The sequence below is a fragment of the Carcharhinus amblyrhynchos genome, chromosome 35 (assembly GCF_965287045.1).
Source record: "Carcharhinus amblyrhynchos chromosome 35, sCarAmb.v2.hapA, whole genome shotgun sequence".
Taxonomy (NCBI): Eukaryota; Metazoa; Chordata; class Chondrichthyes; order Carcharhiniformes; family Carcharhinidae; genus Carcharhinus; species Carcharhinus amblyrhynchos.
In genome coordinates this window covers 5,421,446-5,438,362 of record NC_137358.1, presented here as the reverse complement: position 1 = coordinate 5,438,362, position 16,917 = coordinate 5,421,446, and the positions used below count along the sequence as shown (strand labels likewise).

At 42.4% G+C, this 16,917-nt stretch overlaps 1 protein-coding gene across 3 annotated transcripts in view; it reads right to left on the bottom strand.

The window, feature by feature from the left end:
• Positions 1 to 226: 226 nt before the first annotated feature.
• The window catches only part of LOC145361787 (synaptotagmin-1-like), a 151,388-nt gene continuing 134,697 nt past the window's right edge, over positions 227 to 16,917 (bottom strand). For all 3 annotated transcript variants that reach the window (XM_080217763.1, XM_080217765.1, XM_080217762.1), the window contains exons 6-9: positions 9,539 to 9,706; positions 7,850 to 7,967; positions 2,738 to 2,871; positions 227 to 920 (exon numbers count right to left, since the gene is read on the bottom strand). In XM_080217763.1, coding sequence (XP_080073889.1) covers positions 711 to 920; positions 2,738 to 2,871; positions 7,850 to 7,967; positions 9,539 to 9,706 — 630 coding nt within the window. In that variant the 3' untranslated portion in view covers positions 227 to 710. The remainder of the gene's footprint in view (positions 921 to 2,737; positions 2,872 to 7,849; positions 7,968 to 9,538; positions 9,707 to 16,917) is intronic.

The window sequence follows — 16,917 nt, the reverse complement described above, 5'->3', positions numbered from 1 at the left end:
TATAAATGAAAATTATATAAATAAAAGTCATTTTGATATTGGCTCAGACTTATGTGATAGATCCCCCCATCAGAAATGACTGGTATGAAGATATTGTCGAGTATGTAAGAATATTGCTATCCTGTTCTGATTTGAACAGGAGCTTGACAATATTTCAATCACCACCACCAGTTACAGAAGCATGAGGAACAATAACTTAAGTTTTATTCAACAGATCATACTCCTGTTCACAAAATAGAATTCTGCCTGTTCACTGCAGTCACTGATCACCTTTTTAGGGGGTCGCTGTATACACCTTTCCCTTCCTTCATTCCATCTTCTTTGTATCTTTTCATTTTCTTCTTTTGTTTTCAACGTATTTTTTCACCATCCTTTCTTCCCCCCATGGTTCTTGCTACCTTTCTTTCCAACTTTCTCCTGACAACATAGGCACGACGCTACACAATCAGATAATGGAAATAACGATACAACCAGGTCTGGAATAAAAACAGTCCCTTGAATATAATCATTGAGCACAGACTGCCTGAAAAGTAGAGAAACACCTGGGCTTATTCAAGGTAATTCTGAGCATACTGTGACATCCTGAAACAGGTACATGTGTAGGTTCGTCAACAACTTGTGTGTTATATATTTTACAAATAGCCACAAAAAACAAACGGCTGTTCAAAGCTTATTCAACTACTGCAACTCCTAATAGCCTGAGTGTTATATCATGACGTCTTGATTCCCAGGGCAATGTCGATTTCTTCTTCAGGCTGGAGGGTGTGCCATTGAGCAATAGGTCGCCTAGGGTTGGCAAGCATGTCGGACCAATGTCGAAGTTCAGCACCAGTCGCGTTGCATCCCACAAAACACTTGCCAATCGCTTCATTCTTCCCCAACTTGTCATAATCCAGCACAGTAATGACCACCTGGACTTTCTAGAAAATGAACGGGTGAAGAGTGAAAATTGTTACTGCTGATATAGCAAAGGCTCAATGTTGCTCAGTTCAATCAATGGCCTAGGGAATCTGGCCCCAGTGATGTTCAATTGGATGTGCAATGGGAAGGGACACCTCACCTGCCCGCCTACCCAGGCAATGAAGCTGTCCCAAATCGCATGGTAGGGACTAGCTGTAACACCTTAACAGGTGTTTGTGTCACATATAGCACGATGGGCAGTGGCATTTCAGGGTGGCATATTGCTTGTGCATGGGGATCAAAATTCCCCAAAGGAGGAATGTTGTTGCTGTCCAAATCCTGATATAATGAACTGCTTTCCTGAGGGCAGTCAATCCCTTTTATTTCCAGTCTTGCTCCCAAATGTATTGTTACAACAGGAGAAGAAGGTGGATGAAAGAAGCATCTAATCCAATATTTGGAATTCCAGAATCTGGCCAGAGAGCAGGAAATAGTTTTGGCTCCAAAGCCCCTCCCCCTTCATCCTATTTAATGTCAATTCTGTGCCCCAAAAAAACATAATTTCTAGTCTCATTTTCAACATCATTTTCATTAAAATGTAACATATTGTTCTTGTTTATTTTATAGGTACATGCTTTGACTGCGGGGAATTCCTGTTTATTCAGTTATACGGTCAAATAACGGGAGTAACAATACTACCAAGTCTGGAATCAAAACAATTCCTTGAATGTAGTATGCAACTATAGAATTCCTGTTCATGCTACGAGGTAGAAATTACTTATTATGTAACTGTCCAGAGTTACTGCTTACCCATTCGGGTAAGTGTAACTCATTGCATGAGATTGCTCTATTGTCTAGGGTAATGATTTCTTAGTGTGGAAGAGTACGGAATTCCTGTTTGTTCAGCTGGGTAAGGGTTATGCACCGTGCAATTGAACAGAATTCCTATTTATTCAGAGGGACAAGCCCTGTACAATTGTACGGAATTGCTGTTTATTCAGCGATAGAGGGGTTAGTTGCTGTGTTACTGTAGAATTCCTGTTTATTTAATATGGCAAGGGTTGCAGACTATGTAATTGGACAGAGTAACTGTGAATTCAACAGTGAGCGTAGTTAAGGGATTTTTATAAGCGACAGTCACAATAGTGGTGTGAATACAATTCTTTCCCGGTCTGCTATGCATGAAGATTTTTTACATGAATGCACAAAATATCAGCAGAATGTTAATGTGAATCAATAATACACATTTGCTGACAAAATACAGATAGAGATCAGTGGAAAATCTTGACTGCTGAGTGCCTCAATACAAAGAAGGGATTTGTGTAATATATTGCAGCTTGTAGCGATTTGTGTTAAAATCTCTGGCAGATATGAACATGCGCAGATAAATGCAACTCAAAAATTATCAAAAGAAGGTTATCTGGGATTGTTGATTTGTCAGCCAGTAACTCCTGCTTAGAAAACAGCAGCCTGAAATGAGGTTGACAATAGAAAATATCGCAATCTGCACAATGAAGAAATTGTTGGAGAATTTTCAAAAGTGCATCTACGCCAGAAGTGCTTTTAGATGAAGGGTAGTGGGGATGGATTGTTGGCCTTGGTAGTTACCATGGAAACTCAGAAAAATGAAAGACGAAAACATAGATCTAAGATCTTTTACACAAGGGATGATTCAGAACTACAAGCTTCATTTAAGGCTGTTCCACGAAGATTACACTTGTCAGAAGTTTTCAAAATTGTGTGAATCCATCGTGCACCTTTAGTTGGTATTCTGTTGGTATGCACATAAGTGAAATCTAATGGGATTCATGCAAGTGAATTGGAGTCCTGACCGTACCTGAATCTGTTCAAAGGGCACTTCAAAACTGAATGACTCATTGTAGTATGGATTCAGAGTATTCTTTTTAATGGTAGTCTTCTTTTTCTTCAGTCTCTTGGCATTCTGCATGAGGTGAATCTTCACATATGGATCTAGGGTAGATATGTCAATCATTTGAATAGCTGCAAATTATGTAGAACATGCTGCCCCAGAAGGCTGAAAATAAAATCAACAACCTAACAACCATTGCAATATTTAACCTTTCGAGTGCTGCAGTCACCTTGGCTCATTTAAGTTTTTGTTAGGTTGCATGGTTGCTGGGGTGGGGGGGGGTGGTGGTGGTCACAAGCAAGCATGCTTTCAGCAAACCCTCCTGCTAATAAAACTACTCCTGAGGTTACTGTGATGTTTATGTTAGCACCTGCTTCCCAGTAAATGAGCTGAGATCAAACAAAATTGCTTCACTTGAGGAAACAACATCTTAACCAGATCAAAGGTTGTGCTGTGACTATGTTCAGTCTTCAGAGGTTAGACTCACTATTGGTTTGGAAGCGAAACCTTCAAAGCTAACATTAAATGGAAATTATTTTTAACACAGTACAGCCTGAGATTGTTGGCAGGAGTGGAAAATTTTAGCTACGAGGAAAGATTAGATAAGGGAGATAGTTTTCTTTGGAACGGAGAGCTTTAATTGAGGTGTATAACTATATGAGGGGCCTAGATAGAGTGGCCAGTTTTCTTAACAGAAATGTTAATAACCAAGGGGCATAGATTTAATTGGCATAAGGATTATAATTAATTTGAGGAGAGATGTTTTTCACTCTGAGAGTGGTGTGGGTCTGGAACTCACTGCCTAAAAGGGTGTGGCAGCAGAAACCCTCATCAAGCTTTCAAAAAACATGGAAATGTACATGAAGTGCCATAACCTATAAGGCTATGGATAAGCTGGAAAGTGAGATGAGGTTTGATAACTCTATTTCAGCTTGTACAGATACAAAGGGTGGAATGGTCCCCTTTTGTGCTCTAACTCTCTGTGGAACTTTTACCCCAACACACAGACAGCAGGGAGGCAACAGCTTAAAGGTAAACTAAATATTTTCTTCCACTTCACATTGTGTTGCTACTTCTTCAACCTCTTTTTCGCAGACAAGCTTCAACACAACCAGAATTTCGCTGTCTAGACTCTGACACTAATAGAGCATTGATGATCCATCAACCAAGCCCTTGCTCACCTGCATCATTCTGTGTGCTCCTACTCAGTAAGTTCAAAATTATAGGGCTGAATTTTCACAATCCATAGATAGATAGAATCCTACATTGCAGTATGAGGCCATTCAGCCCATCGAGTGTGCATTTACCACAAACCCACCCAAGCCCTATCCCCATAACTCCATGCATTTACCTGGCTAGTCCCCCTGACACTAACGGACAATTTAACATAGCCAATCCACCTAACCTGCACATCTTTGGACTGTGGGAGGAAGCTGGAGCACCCGGAGGAAACCCACGCAGATACAGCGAGAACATGCAAACTCCACACAGCCAAGAATCGAACCCAGGTCCCTGGCACTGTGAGGCAATAGTGCTGACCACTGTGCCACTGCACCTATCCATTCTGAAGTTGGGAATGGAGATGAGACAAGGGGCCCAAAAATGTTGGGATGTGTGTTAATTTAAAACTCCATCCCTGTCACCAGCATTAATCGCCAGTGCAGAAGGAAAGGTGGAACAGGGATTGTAATTGAAACCAATTAACAATGTTTAAAAGCTCATTAAAGGTTTATAAAGGGTTTAGGTTTACATTCTTAAAGAGATGGACAAGTTACCAACCAAAGCGAGATGTGTGAAGAGTTGGGAAGCAGCAATGGCTGCCCCTGGCATCACCCCAGTCCATAAAAGAGTCAACAGGGCGAAGAGGTACCTGATAAGAGAGTGAATGCCCCTGTCACTGCACAGTTGGGCACTTAACACCTGGGCTTTGAACAGAGATGGCAGCCACCACAATCCCTGGCATCACTGCCTCTCCATTTATCTTGGGGTTACTTCCTGAATTTTCTTCTTAAATCTCACTGTTTTTGTAACTGTGCTGTCCCTATCTTTAAAAGCGTCCTCAAAGTGCAGCTTGTCGACCATGATAATCTCTTTCCTGCCATTATTTGGTATCTGTTCTTTTCTATGCGAAGTGCCGTGGGAAATTTTATTTTGCTAATGTCATTGTACCAATCCAAGTCGTTGTTACGTTGACAAGAATGACATTTTAGCTCACCCATTGAAAGCAATGAGTCAGTCCTAAGATGCATTGACTAAGGGAATAATAGCTATGGGAAGCAATGAGCCAGGACTGAAAATTGCTTATGTGGGGATGGATAGATATTCTGGAGTGTTGTTTTGTTGGGGAATATTTATACAAGATTTATACTTGAGAGATTAAATGGTAGAGTCTAAATAGGGCACATTGTAGATGATCAGTGGATAAGATGGATTTAATTGTTCATTTTATCATCACATATCATCAAAGGAATCAAAAAACATTTTTAGCCTTTTATTGCATTCAGAAACAGCATGGACCTGGAATTGTCATCCATATTCTTGTTTTTGTGTTTCTGCTTTGCTTTATTTATAAGCTACCCACAGACCTACAATATACAGAATATTTTCAAAAAAATCTGGTCATGTATATTACTGGATTGGGATTAAAAACCCATGTCTAACACTGCCCTTCACTTATTGTTCCTGTTCAAGCTGCAGAATTTGTCACCCTACCCAGTCCAAATGATATTGAACTTAGTTGGTTCTCTGAAGTGGCCTAGCAGACTAGTCAGTTTTATACACAGAAAGTCAAGATGGGCCATAGGTGCAGACTTGCTTGTGTCATTTGAATCCCAAGAACAGCTATGAGTCTCATTTAATGCAAATTTGTGTTGCTATGTTCAACAAATAATTTATTTGTTCTGACATTTGTTTTTCCCTATCCATACAAATTCATTAAGACAGGAGCCCAGCCGAACATGATCCCCCTAACCCAAGCCTGTGCCACAGCAAGTTTCACCCAGATCCTCGGTGGGTTAATAACCCAAACACAATGAGGAATCTCTGCAAATGAGACTATGTATAAAGAGATTGAATTCAGCTCAGCCCAATTTAACCTATGGTCCTTGTTGAGTCTCAAGCTCCAAGGGACACTTACATTTATACACCCTGGAGATGGAATCTGGCAGCCTGAGTAAATTACTTTATAATGGCATTGAACCGAAGATTTGCTGTAATACTTTTGGACCAAAGGGGTTGGATGCAGTTCAAGAGCCAAGGAAACTTGGCACAAACAGAAGCAAATGAAATCCCAGGGTGCCTTCCCCTCTCTATCTCTCTATTTTCCCATCCATATATCTGATCAATAACCACCACTCATATCAACATTCTTGGTGTGAATTTAATTCCTTGTTGCCTTCATTGGTTTTCTAAAATACAATTTATACACATGCCTTAGATTTTAAAAATAGATTGTGGGTGTTTTCTCTTTGACATCCGTGATATATTCCAAATGGATTTATACTGCAGCCTCATAATATCTTGGGAAATAAATTAATGAGTACAGTATGTCAGTTAGATATATGTCTTATGAGAGAAATGTACATATGGTTAAAAAGCCCTGTAAATGTACAATAACTAGTCTGAAATTATTATTTATAAGAAGACAAATGCAAAGAGACAGAAAGAGGAGAGACAAAGACAATGACCGATAGGGAAAGATTCAAAAGGCAAATGGGTGAGGAAATGGGTAAAGATGAGGATGAGGAGAGAACGATGGGGGATCAGGAAAAAAGGAAAGGAACATATATTTGGCCTTTACTGTTCATCCCTCACTGTCTTTGACAGGTGGTGCTGAGCCAGCTTCTCAAACTGCTCCAGTCCATTTGTTCAGTAGGATGTTCCAGAATTTTGAACCAAGTGGTGATGAGGGAACAGAGATGCTTTTCCAAGTTGGCTGTGTGACTTGTGAGGAAATTTGAAAGTAAAGGTGTTCCCATCCACCTTCTGCTCTACCCTTCTAGGTGGTGGAGGACATGGGCTAGGGAAATAGTGGTTAAAAATAAACCTTGATGTTGGTGGAGGGAGGCAGAGAATGCTGATCAGGTGGAGTGCTTTATTCTGGATGGTGTCAGACTCTTTGAGTGTTGTTACAGCTCCATCCATCAAGACAAGTGTATTCCATCACACTCCTGAATTGTGCCTTCAAGGTGGCCAAGAGGTTTTTGGGGAGTCAGGATGTAAAAATATACCTGCTCTAGTCGTCAAAACATTTATGTGACTGATTTAATTGTGTTTATGGTCAATGTTGTCTCCATGTTATTACCATTGACCAGAAACTGAAGTGGGCTAGCCATATAATCACTTGTGAAGAAGAGTCATATTTGACTCAAAATGTTAACTCTATTTCTGTCTCCATAGATGTTGCCAGATCTGCGGCATTTTCCCAGAAACTTCTGTTTTAATTTCAACCATGTAAATATTGTGGTGACAAGAGGTTAGAGACTCCCAGGTCTTGACTCCATCTACAAGACACAAGTCAGGAGTGTGATGGAACACTCTCCACTTGCCTGGATGGGTGAAGCTCTAACAAATCTTGGGAAGCTCAACACCATCCAGGACAAAGTAATCCGCTTGATCGGTGCCCAGCTATCAACTTAAATGTTCACTCCATCCATCAATGACCCACAATGGCAGCGTTGTGTATTATATAAAAGATGCGCTGCAGAAACTCACCAATGCTCCTTCATCAGCATCTTCCAAACATGTGTCCTCTGCCACCTGGAAGGATAAGGGCAGCAAACTCATAGGAACATTACCAGCTGCAAGTTCCTCATCAAACTAAACACCATCCTGGTTATAATTGCCATACCTTCACCTTCACTGAATTAAAATTCTGGAATTTCCTTCCTAACTGCATAGTGATGTACCTACACCAGATGGAGTGCAGCTGTTAAACAAGATGCCTGACCACCACCTTCTCAAGAGCAATTAGAGATAGGCAACAAAAATACTGGCCATGCCAGCGATGCCTAGATGCCAAGAAAGAATTTAAAAAAACAATTTCAAGCAGAAATCTATATTGGAAACTTTCAATCCTACCTGAAAGTCCACCCACATCCATTTTCTTGAGGTTTTTGGCCTCCAGTACAATGACTGTGAGTTTTCCTGCCGTCGGGACGTAGCGAAGAGAAAAGCAGATGTCTCCCAGTTTCTCTTGCTTTAATAAACAACAAAAGTGTTTTTGCAAATTTCACAACAAAAATCAGAAGCTGAGGGAAGGATTTTCTCCGACCACCCCCTGCCCTCCCCCTCACTCCCCCACCTTGCCGGTAGATGCTTCCAATCCACTAAAGTCAGTGGCGTTTTGTGTGGCTCGCCCGTCCCACTGCCAAGGAACCTGCTGTGCTGGGAGGAAGATCATCTTTGGCAGGCCAGAAAATCCCACTCTGACTTTCCTCAACTCTTACCATATCTAGTCTGACAATAACAGGAACAAAAAATACTTGGACTCGAATTCTCCCATCCCTCCTGCCACTGGAATTTTAGCAGGCGAGTTGTGGAGAATATGAAATGTCATTGACAGTCGGGGGGGGAATTTCCAGCTTTTAGACCAACACGGCTGGAGAATTCCGTCCTCGATTTTTTATTTAGTCTGAGCAGCAAGACTTCTGGCTGAATCTCAAATGAATCTTGGAACACTCTATGCCCAATGACTCCTCAATCTTCACATTGAATTTTATGATGGATATAATATTGATTTGGGTATATTACCCATTTGTGCAAATAACTGTTGTTTGTACTAATATACTGTGAATTGTAGAAAATATAACAAAACGAATCAATTATGCCACATGGTAAAAAATTACAGCTTTATTCCAAAGTGCCTTCAAAATTATTAGTGATCTCAGATTTTTAACTGGGAGTTTATTGTTTGCACAGCTGTGTGAGGGACATGGGTGCTTGGAAATGGGTCATTTCCATTTCAAACACCCATGCCAGAATTTTCCACCCTAGGAGGTGGACCTAACCCCAGAGCAGTTAGTTGTGGAGTAAAGGGTCCTCCACTTGGTGGCCCCTCAGGATCTGTTGCTAAGTTAAGGGTGAAAGCACTGATCCAGTGGTCCCAGTGGGCATCTTGGATCAAAGGGAGGGTGGATCAGACACACAGCCGTAACAATGCAGTACAACATATCAACACAAACATGTTTTGAGTCCTTCTTTCAGCATGGATTGAATGAATCTATTCCCTCAAGCTAATTTGTGCTAAATTAATGATAGTTTTCTGCTGTAGATGGGCCTTGTATAGGACAGAGCCTTACCTCTTAAATACAAGGACCAATAGCCAGAGTAAAGTCAATGGCCAGAAAATTGGGAGCACCACAACAGAAGTACTGATCCTGAAGCATAATTCTCTATCCACAACCAGCAACTTGCATTTATATAATCGCCTCTAACATAGTGAAATATGTCAAGATGTTTGACAGGGATATGGTCTTGAAATTTTGAGGCTTTAATAATCTGGTGAAAGATTATTAGAAGGCCACCCCAAAACTGGACTATTATTTTCAAAATCAGATCTGTAGCCACGCTTGAATTCTTCTCTCCCCTAAAGGAGGAACATTGTCTCTCTTAGGAGAGGGATTACATATTCATTCTCAGGACTATTTTAAGAGCGTTCTTTTTGCTTTAACTTGCTTTATTGATAACATTTTCTGATCACTAATGGAATCCTTTCTTCAAGGAGTCTGTAATAAACTGCCAACAGCTGCCTAAGGGTTAACTCCATACCTCTTCCTTCTCGGCTGACTCAAGGTCTCGCCACTCCTCAATCACATGAGCTAGGTCAATGCTGCTCATTGGAATCCTAATTTCACCAATAGCATCATGCTTCGAAAACCGGTCAAAGTCGTACACTGCCATCACAAGAGTCTTGCCACCGAGCTCTGAGTATGGAATCTGGAAAAGGAAATCAAGAAAGACACAAGTCAGGAGTGTAATGGGATGTTCTCTACTTACAGTGAAATCACAATGAGCCAACCTTGGATGACACATCATTCCGATTATGTCAAAGTTGTCAGCCATTCCCACTGGTAGTAAAGCAAATTGCCAGTGATAAGCCAAAATTCCACATTACTAAGATGGACTAGCTGAACTTGTCTAAGGTTGTAATCTGACAGTGACCATTCAAAGCAGTTAGGTCACACAAGAGCGCAAAATCATGGAGCCAAGGAGGCCGATACTCTGAACAGTCCAATGAATGCCCACCTGATCACCTGCCTGTTTCCTAGCTGATGCCGCGAAGGCCGTAGTCATAGAACATAGAACAGTACAGCACAGTACAGACCCTTTGGCCCTTGATGTTGTGCCAAGCTATGACCGAACCCAAAATCAAGCTATCCCACTCCCTATCATTCTGGTGTGCTCCATGTGCCTGTCCAATAATCGCTTGAAAGTTCCTAAAATGTCCAACTCCACTATCACAGCAGGCAGTGCATTCCACGCCCAAATCACTCTCTGAGCAAAGAATCTACCTTGGACATCCCTCCTATATCTCCCGCCATGAACCTTATAGTTATGCCCCCTAATAACAGCTACATCCACCCGAGGAAATAATCTCTGCCCGTCCACTCTATCAATCCCCTCATCATCTTATAAACCTCTATTAAGTCACCTTTCATCCTCCTCCACTCTAAAGAGAAAAGCCCCAGCTCCCTCAACCTTTCCTCATAAGACCTAGCCTCCAAACCAGGCAGCATCCTGGTAAATCTCCTCTGCACTCTCTCCAATGCTTCCACATCCTTCTTATATGAGGTGACCAGAACTGCACACAATATTCCAAATGTGGTCTCACCAAGGTCCTGTATAGTTGCAACATAACCTCATGGCTCTTAAACTTAAACCCCCTGTTAACAAATGCTAACACACTATAAGCCTTCTTCATGGCTCTATCCACTTGAGTGGCAACTTTAAGAGATCTGTGGATATGAACCCCAAGATCTCTCTGTTCCTCCACATTCTTCAGAACTCCACCGTTGATTCTGTAATCCGCATTCAAGTTTGTCCTACCAAAATGAATCACCTCACATTTATAAATGATGTTCCAGGATTTCACATTACAGTCCAACAAACCAAAAACATGTTTAACTGCATTGATGACATGTTGTGTCGCACATGCCCAAAAACAGAATACTAAGCAGAAAATGATTACAGAGTTTTTTTGGAGCTCACTCCCAACATTTTTCAAGGCAAAGCTCCAACCTTTTATGAGGCGAGGCCTCAAGTGAAATTGAATAAAGACTTTCACACATAATTACTCTGTTTTCCTTTGCCATTTGAATCTTTTCACATAAACTGTGTTTGTTGGCGTACTGGTTCACATACAGATGCATTCATGTGGGAATGGACCTCCTGGGCTATGACAAAACTCCGCAAATCTCCGAATGGATTCCCTGGGATTCAACTCATCAGTATTTTACTGTGCCTGGATGACTGCCACAACATTCAAGAAGCTCGACACCATCCAGGACAGAGGACAACATTACTGTGCTCAAATCTAAACTCAGAAAAATGCTTCCTGCTGTCCCAGTGCAACTACTTACCTGTTATGCAACAGCAATTTTGCTATCCACCTAAGTTCATTGTTTAATGTTTAGCAGGGACTTTACATAGTCAAGTAGCATGTCTCCTGACAACGACTGCCTAGGTACACTTAGGATAAGCGGCACAAGTGATGAGGATTATTAATGACCATGACAGGATGGATTTTCGCCTGGATATGAGTTCTGTGCAGAATAGGATTGAAGGGTAGGGGAACTGTGAATGGTCTGTTTCTTTTTTATGAATTTTCAGAATTTAACTGCAGAGCTCATTTTATTTGTGTGGAATTTCCACCAGGCACCCTAAATGACAGGCTGGAGGTTTTTTGGCTGGCCGGATAACTTCTTCACAAGGATGAAACTGAGGACAGCTAAATAGATATTAGGGGAGTGAGACAGGTTGTGATGGAGCGAGAAGCGAGGGTTCAATGGGTGTTGGATGAGGAGGGAGGGATAGATTTTGGGGGGGGAAGCGATTGTAGCAAGGGGAGATGTCCAGTGGTCGTAGGGGTGACTGCAAATTCTGGTTGAGGGTGGTTCTGGAAATTTACTAGTTAGCTTGTTGGGCCTGGAGGAATCTGTCTTGCTCCTCAAGGTCCCTACGCAGGGCTGTAGAGCCAGTTACCTCATAGTTCAGTTCTTTTTGCTTTCCTTTAACTGCCGAGTTTTCCGAGGTGGCAGAAATCTGGTTGTCTGTGATTAGAAATCGGCCATTAAAATGAAGGCAGTCAGACTCATTATAATATTTGTGTGATCACGCTGCTTCTCACAGATATTCCCTTGGTTAAGATTGAAAATAATTGTGTTTGAGACGAGTTTGGTTGTGTTCCAGATTCTTTACATTTAAACCTCTGATATAGCTCAAACACACCCACTTTTGGGAATTAAGATTCAGCCCCATAATTTAGTGACAGACCATGGGCAAGATTCTCCAGCCTCCTGGCCGTGTGTTTCCTGCTGGCGGGAGGTGGCATGTTGTTTGCTTGTGGTAGGATTCTCTGGTCCTGCCACTGTCAATGGGAATTCCCATTGATGTCACCGTCTGCCAGCGCAAAACCCACAGACGGGAGTACACTGCAGTGGGACCAGAGAATCACATCAGCATGAACAACAAGAGAATTTCAACTCACACGCTCAGGCCACACACACTCACATACTTTTACAGATGCACCATAGAAAGCTTTCTTTCTGAGGTATCACAGCTGGGTATGGCTCCTGCTGTGCCCAAGGCCATTAGAAACTACAAAAGGTTGTGAATGTAGCCCATCTCTCACAAACTAACCTCCCATCCATTGACTCTGTCTATTCTTCGTGCTGCTTCAGAAAAGCAGCCAGCCTAATTAAGGACCCCACACACCCCGGACATTCTCTCTTCCGCCTTCTTCCATCGGGAAAAGGATACAAAAATCTGAGGTCATGTACCAACCAACTCAAGAACAGGTTCTTCCCTGCTGCTGTCAGACTTTTGAATGAACCTACCTTGCATTAAGTTGATCTTTCTCTACACAGTAGCTATGACTGTAACACTACATTCTGCACGCTCTCGTTTCCTTCTCAATGAACGGTATGTTTTGTCTGTTAAGCGTGCAAGAAACAATACTTTTCACTGTATGTGAATACATGTGACAATAATAAGTCAAATCAAATCAAAAGGAAATTCGGAGAAAGGAGAGGAAATGGGAGAACTTAAATTCTTGAACCTACATTAGCAACATTCTGAGCGTTAGTAATTACCACACATTAGTCAAATTACTGTACTCAGCTCGACTTATGTCAATACCTAATAAGTTAATGGGTTTGCTAAATGAATAGGAAGAGAAAAAAAACATAATCACTTTCTCTGTGCACCCACCACACTCACTGATATACTTCTACAGCAACATTGACACTATACTGAAGGGTTTTCTGTTTCACGGTGACACCAACCAGGGCCCAATGAGATGTCACACAAAGTTCCCTAAAATGGGGCAGTTACAGATCTGAGAGTGGTAACTGTGGCAATTACTGACTTTAGTCCTGTTGTTGATGCAGATTGCAGGTTTCCCTGCTATTACCTTTGCACCTAATCTCTTGCAATCCAGCTGCCATACATCATCACAACAGGAGGTTCTGAATTGGTCACTTTGTGAACCAACCATGCTTAAGGAACAGCGAACGAAAAGAGAAAATGCTGGAAAATCTCAGCAGGTCTGGTAGCATCTGTAAGGAGAGAAAAGAGCTGACGTTTCGAGTCCAGATGACCCTTTGTCAAAGCTAAAAGGCATAGAAAGTGGGAGATATTTATACTGCAGGGTGAGGGAATGAAAGGTGAATGAAAGGAATAGCAATGTTCCTTGCAATCCTGAAAGATATAGTGACAGGAATTCAGACCAGGGCACTCCACAGCAAGTGCAAAAATGAGGGGAGTGTGCTGTACTTCCACCACTGATGGGAAACTGAGGCCCCACTACCTATTGGGGGATTAGGCTATTTGCATGGTCCTGCCTGTAAAAGCACATCAGCATCACCTGCCTTGATCAACTCGAAATGGCCTGCAGCAAGGACCAACTGGGAACTTTCCAGAATTATGATAAAAGAAAGATATTTTATTATCTTCAACCCCTTAGGGAGCTATTTCCTGGAATCACAGAAGTAATCAATCCCCTTCAGGGTCAATTACCACTGTCAGGCGGTCTTTTAGACAGAACTCTCTCCAGTTCCCAGCTGGCAAGAGTTTCATTAAGTCCTTATATGGGTTTTTGTTAGCATGATAGCAGCAGCAACTTCTGTTTTTAATTCCAGGCCACACTGGGTAATTAGCATCAATTACCACTTACCAATTGCTGTTAACGTGTCCAGGGGTCTGATAGGAATATCAGGCCATTAGATGTTAAGAGCTGGGAGCTGACATTGCGCAACCATGCAGCTAAACACATACTCTGTTCCCTCCTGGGCAGCAGAACTGCAGGTGCTGCCAAGTGCTAATGAGAACTAAGCTGAAGTTACTGGCGTCAGGTCCCAAACGGGTAACTCGAGTTTAAGGGTGGCATAATTAACTTTAAGCTTAAGTTTCTGTTAAGTGAGCAGTTTAGACCAGTAATGTCAAAGAGCCAACAGATTCTGTGTTGCGTGACTTGGATTACTTTCACAGCCGTCCAGATGAGTGAAAATAACATTACAGGTGATGGTGTTCATGGGAACACTACAATCTCTGATTTCCCCTCCAAGTCACACACGTTTCAAGCAGACATATACTTCACTGTCATTGGTTCAATACCATAGAATTCCCTACTTAACATCATTGAGGGGAACACCATTGTCGCAATATGCCTTTAAAAGTCAGCACTGGAAGGGAAAAGAAATGTGTCATGTGATCCAGTCCTAGGGCAGGACTGTCTGGCCCTGCGTAACACTGAGATCGCCTGACTTCATTGAACGTCAATGGACTTTTGGCTGGCCCATTCTCCAGGGTGAGGGGGAAAATCCTGGCCCTAGTTACACTGTTGTTTTGAGCAGAGCACAGACACATAGCTCTGATGTCTTTAAGCTTTATACCTATATATAACTGTCCTCATGCACCTAGTCTTAATAAATGAACCCGCAACGTGTTTACCCAATCCCAGTGAGCAATTGCTGCCTTTTGTCTTGTACAGTAAATAAGGCCAAGGTGTTAAATCATTATAATAACTTCGACAAACATTTCCTGCCAGGACTGTCCAAGGAGAAGGGACACCATCATCATTTTAGAACAACTAGGCACTGTCAGTAAATGCTGCTTTGCCAATGTTGGCAATGCCCCACAAGCTTATACCTAGAATCAACCAGACATCAAATCAGTGTAGAACAATATTTTGTTTTATGATATTGTAGGAAGTGACCTTACCCAACAAAATCAAACACAAATGAGAGGAGCACCTTGGCTAAACTCTGAGAATTCTTTGTCTGATTGGTCACTTGGTGAATACTTGGGCTTGATCTTCATGCTCTCTCACCAGTGGATTTTTAGGCAGAGAGGAGATTGTGAAATTGAAGGAACAGGATTCCCTCTGGGTTCCCACACACCCCAGCCTTGTAGCAATTTTACGCTGGGGTGACAAGGCTTAAGGCACTTCCTCCTAATCTAAGGTCTGGTGGCAGTGGCCCCTCCCTCGAATGGGCCCCAGGATGCCCACTTTCCACCCGCCCAGACCTTCCCTGCCCTCCCTGTCCTAGCACCCCCCCCCCACCAAAATCTACCTTGCCACTCAGTCGTGGGATTTGGGAACTGGCATATTGAGGCTTTTCCTCTTCAGCATTCCCGCTGCAGCTCCATCATTGCAGAATGGATGATAGTTTAGCTGGCAGCTCTCCAAGCCAGGACGGCCTCCCGAGTGAGGGGTGGAAGACCTGCCTGCAGTCAATCAACACTCATTCAAGCATGGAAGGGCTGCGAATCAGTCAGAGTTGACAGGGATGTGTTCCTAGCCTACTCTTTGGATGGTGAGAAGAGAAACGCCACCATCTAAAATATTCAGGCCTTGGAATACAAAGCGGTGACCAAATTCAAATCATGTAATCTAAAAATAAAATATGTTGGCGCAGCCGGCAATTCCAAAATCTTGGTGCACAGTACTCTGATACTGTGTCTATTTAGGGCAGTGGTGCCATGTGATGTTCATGCTCATGGGATGCTGGCACATGATGCTATGGTCTCCTTCTGTTAACTGTATTAATTGCGGTCAACCTATGCTTTGCACTGCACTCATGCCCCCCTCATGATTTTTACAAGTGATTAAATAGCCAGCGCAATAATAGCTAAGGAACACATTAGCGCATGAAATCATTGCAGTTTAAGCATGGCATTAAAACCAATATCCCGTCATAAATTAGGTTATATGAGTATTTAAAAGCCCTTTAAGCAGTGCAGTATTGTTTCAGCACAGCAATCTTTGCAAATGCAAGACATTACAATATGTTATCTCCAGTACACTTTACCTTCCCACACCTTTTACAATCAACAGCTAAAGGAGCGATCTTACCAAAGAAACTAAGTGTTGAACAAGTCTGAGAACAGGAAAGAATCATACTCATCTGTTGGCGTGCTTTCAGAGACAATCATATGGCACTTAGAAACAAAAAAGGCAAAATGTGATTTTCACTAGCCCGGGAATAGCCTATTCATGCCAGAAAACCAGCTGCTGAGCTGTAGGGATGCCACTGCGCGGATGCCCCCATCTCCCAAAGCACTGTGGGATCTGTTACTCCTCTACAGCCCCTTCCCCAGACATTGGCCCACCCAACTGCTCGACCACTGATTACCTCTTGGACATACCCCTCCCCCCCCACCACTGATTACCCCTTGGAGATACCTCCCCCTCCCCCGCTGATCGCTCTCCCTGGGTATTGCCTCTCCTTTTTGGGCGTGAAACTGATTTTGCCAGCAGAACGGGGCTGGTAACATTGTGAGAGGAGAGAATCCAGGCACAAGCCAGTAAGATCATCCCCTAAGAGTCTTCTTTTCATAAATAGAAAAGATACATCATTCCTAGAAGCCGCAATACTCTCCCTATTGTCCCCCCTTCGTCCAACATGTTAAATGTGAAATCCTCAATT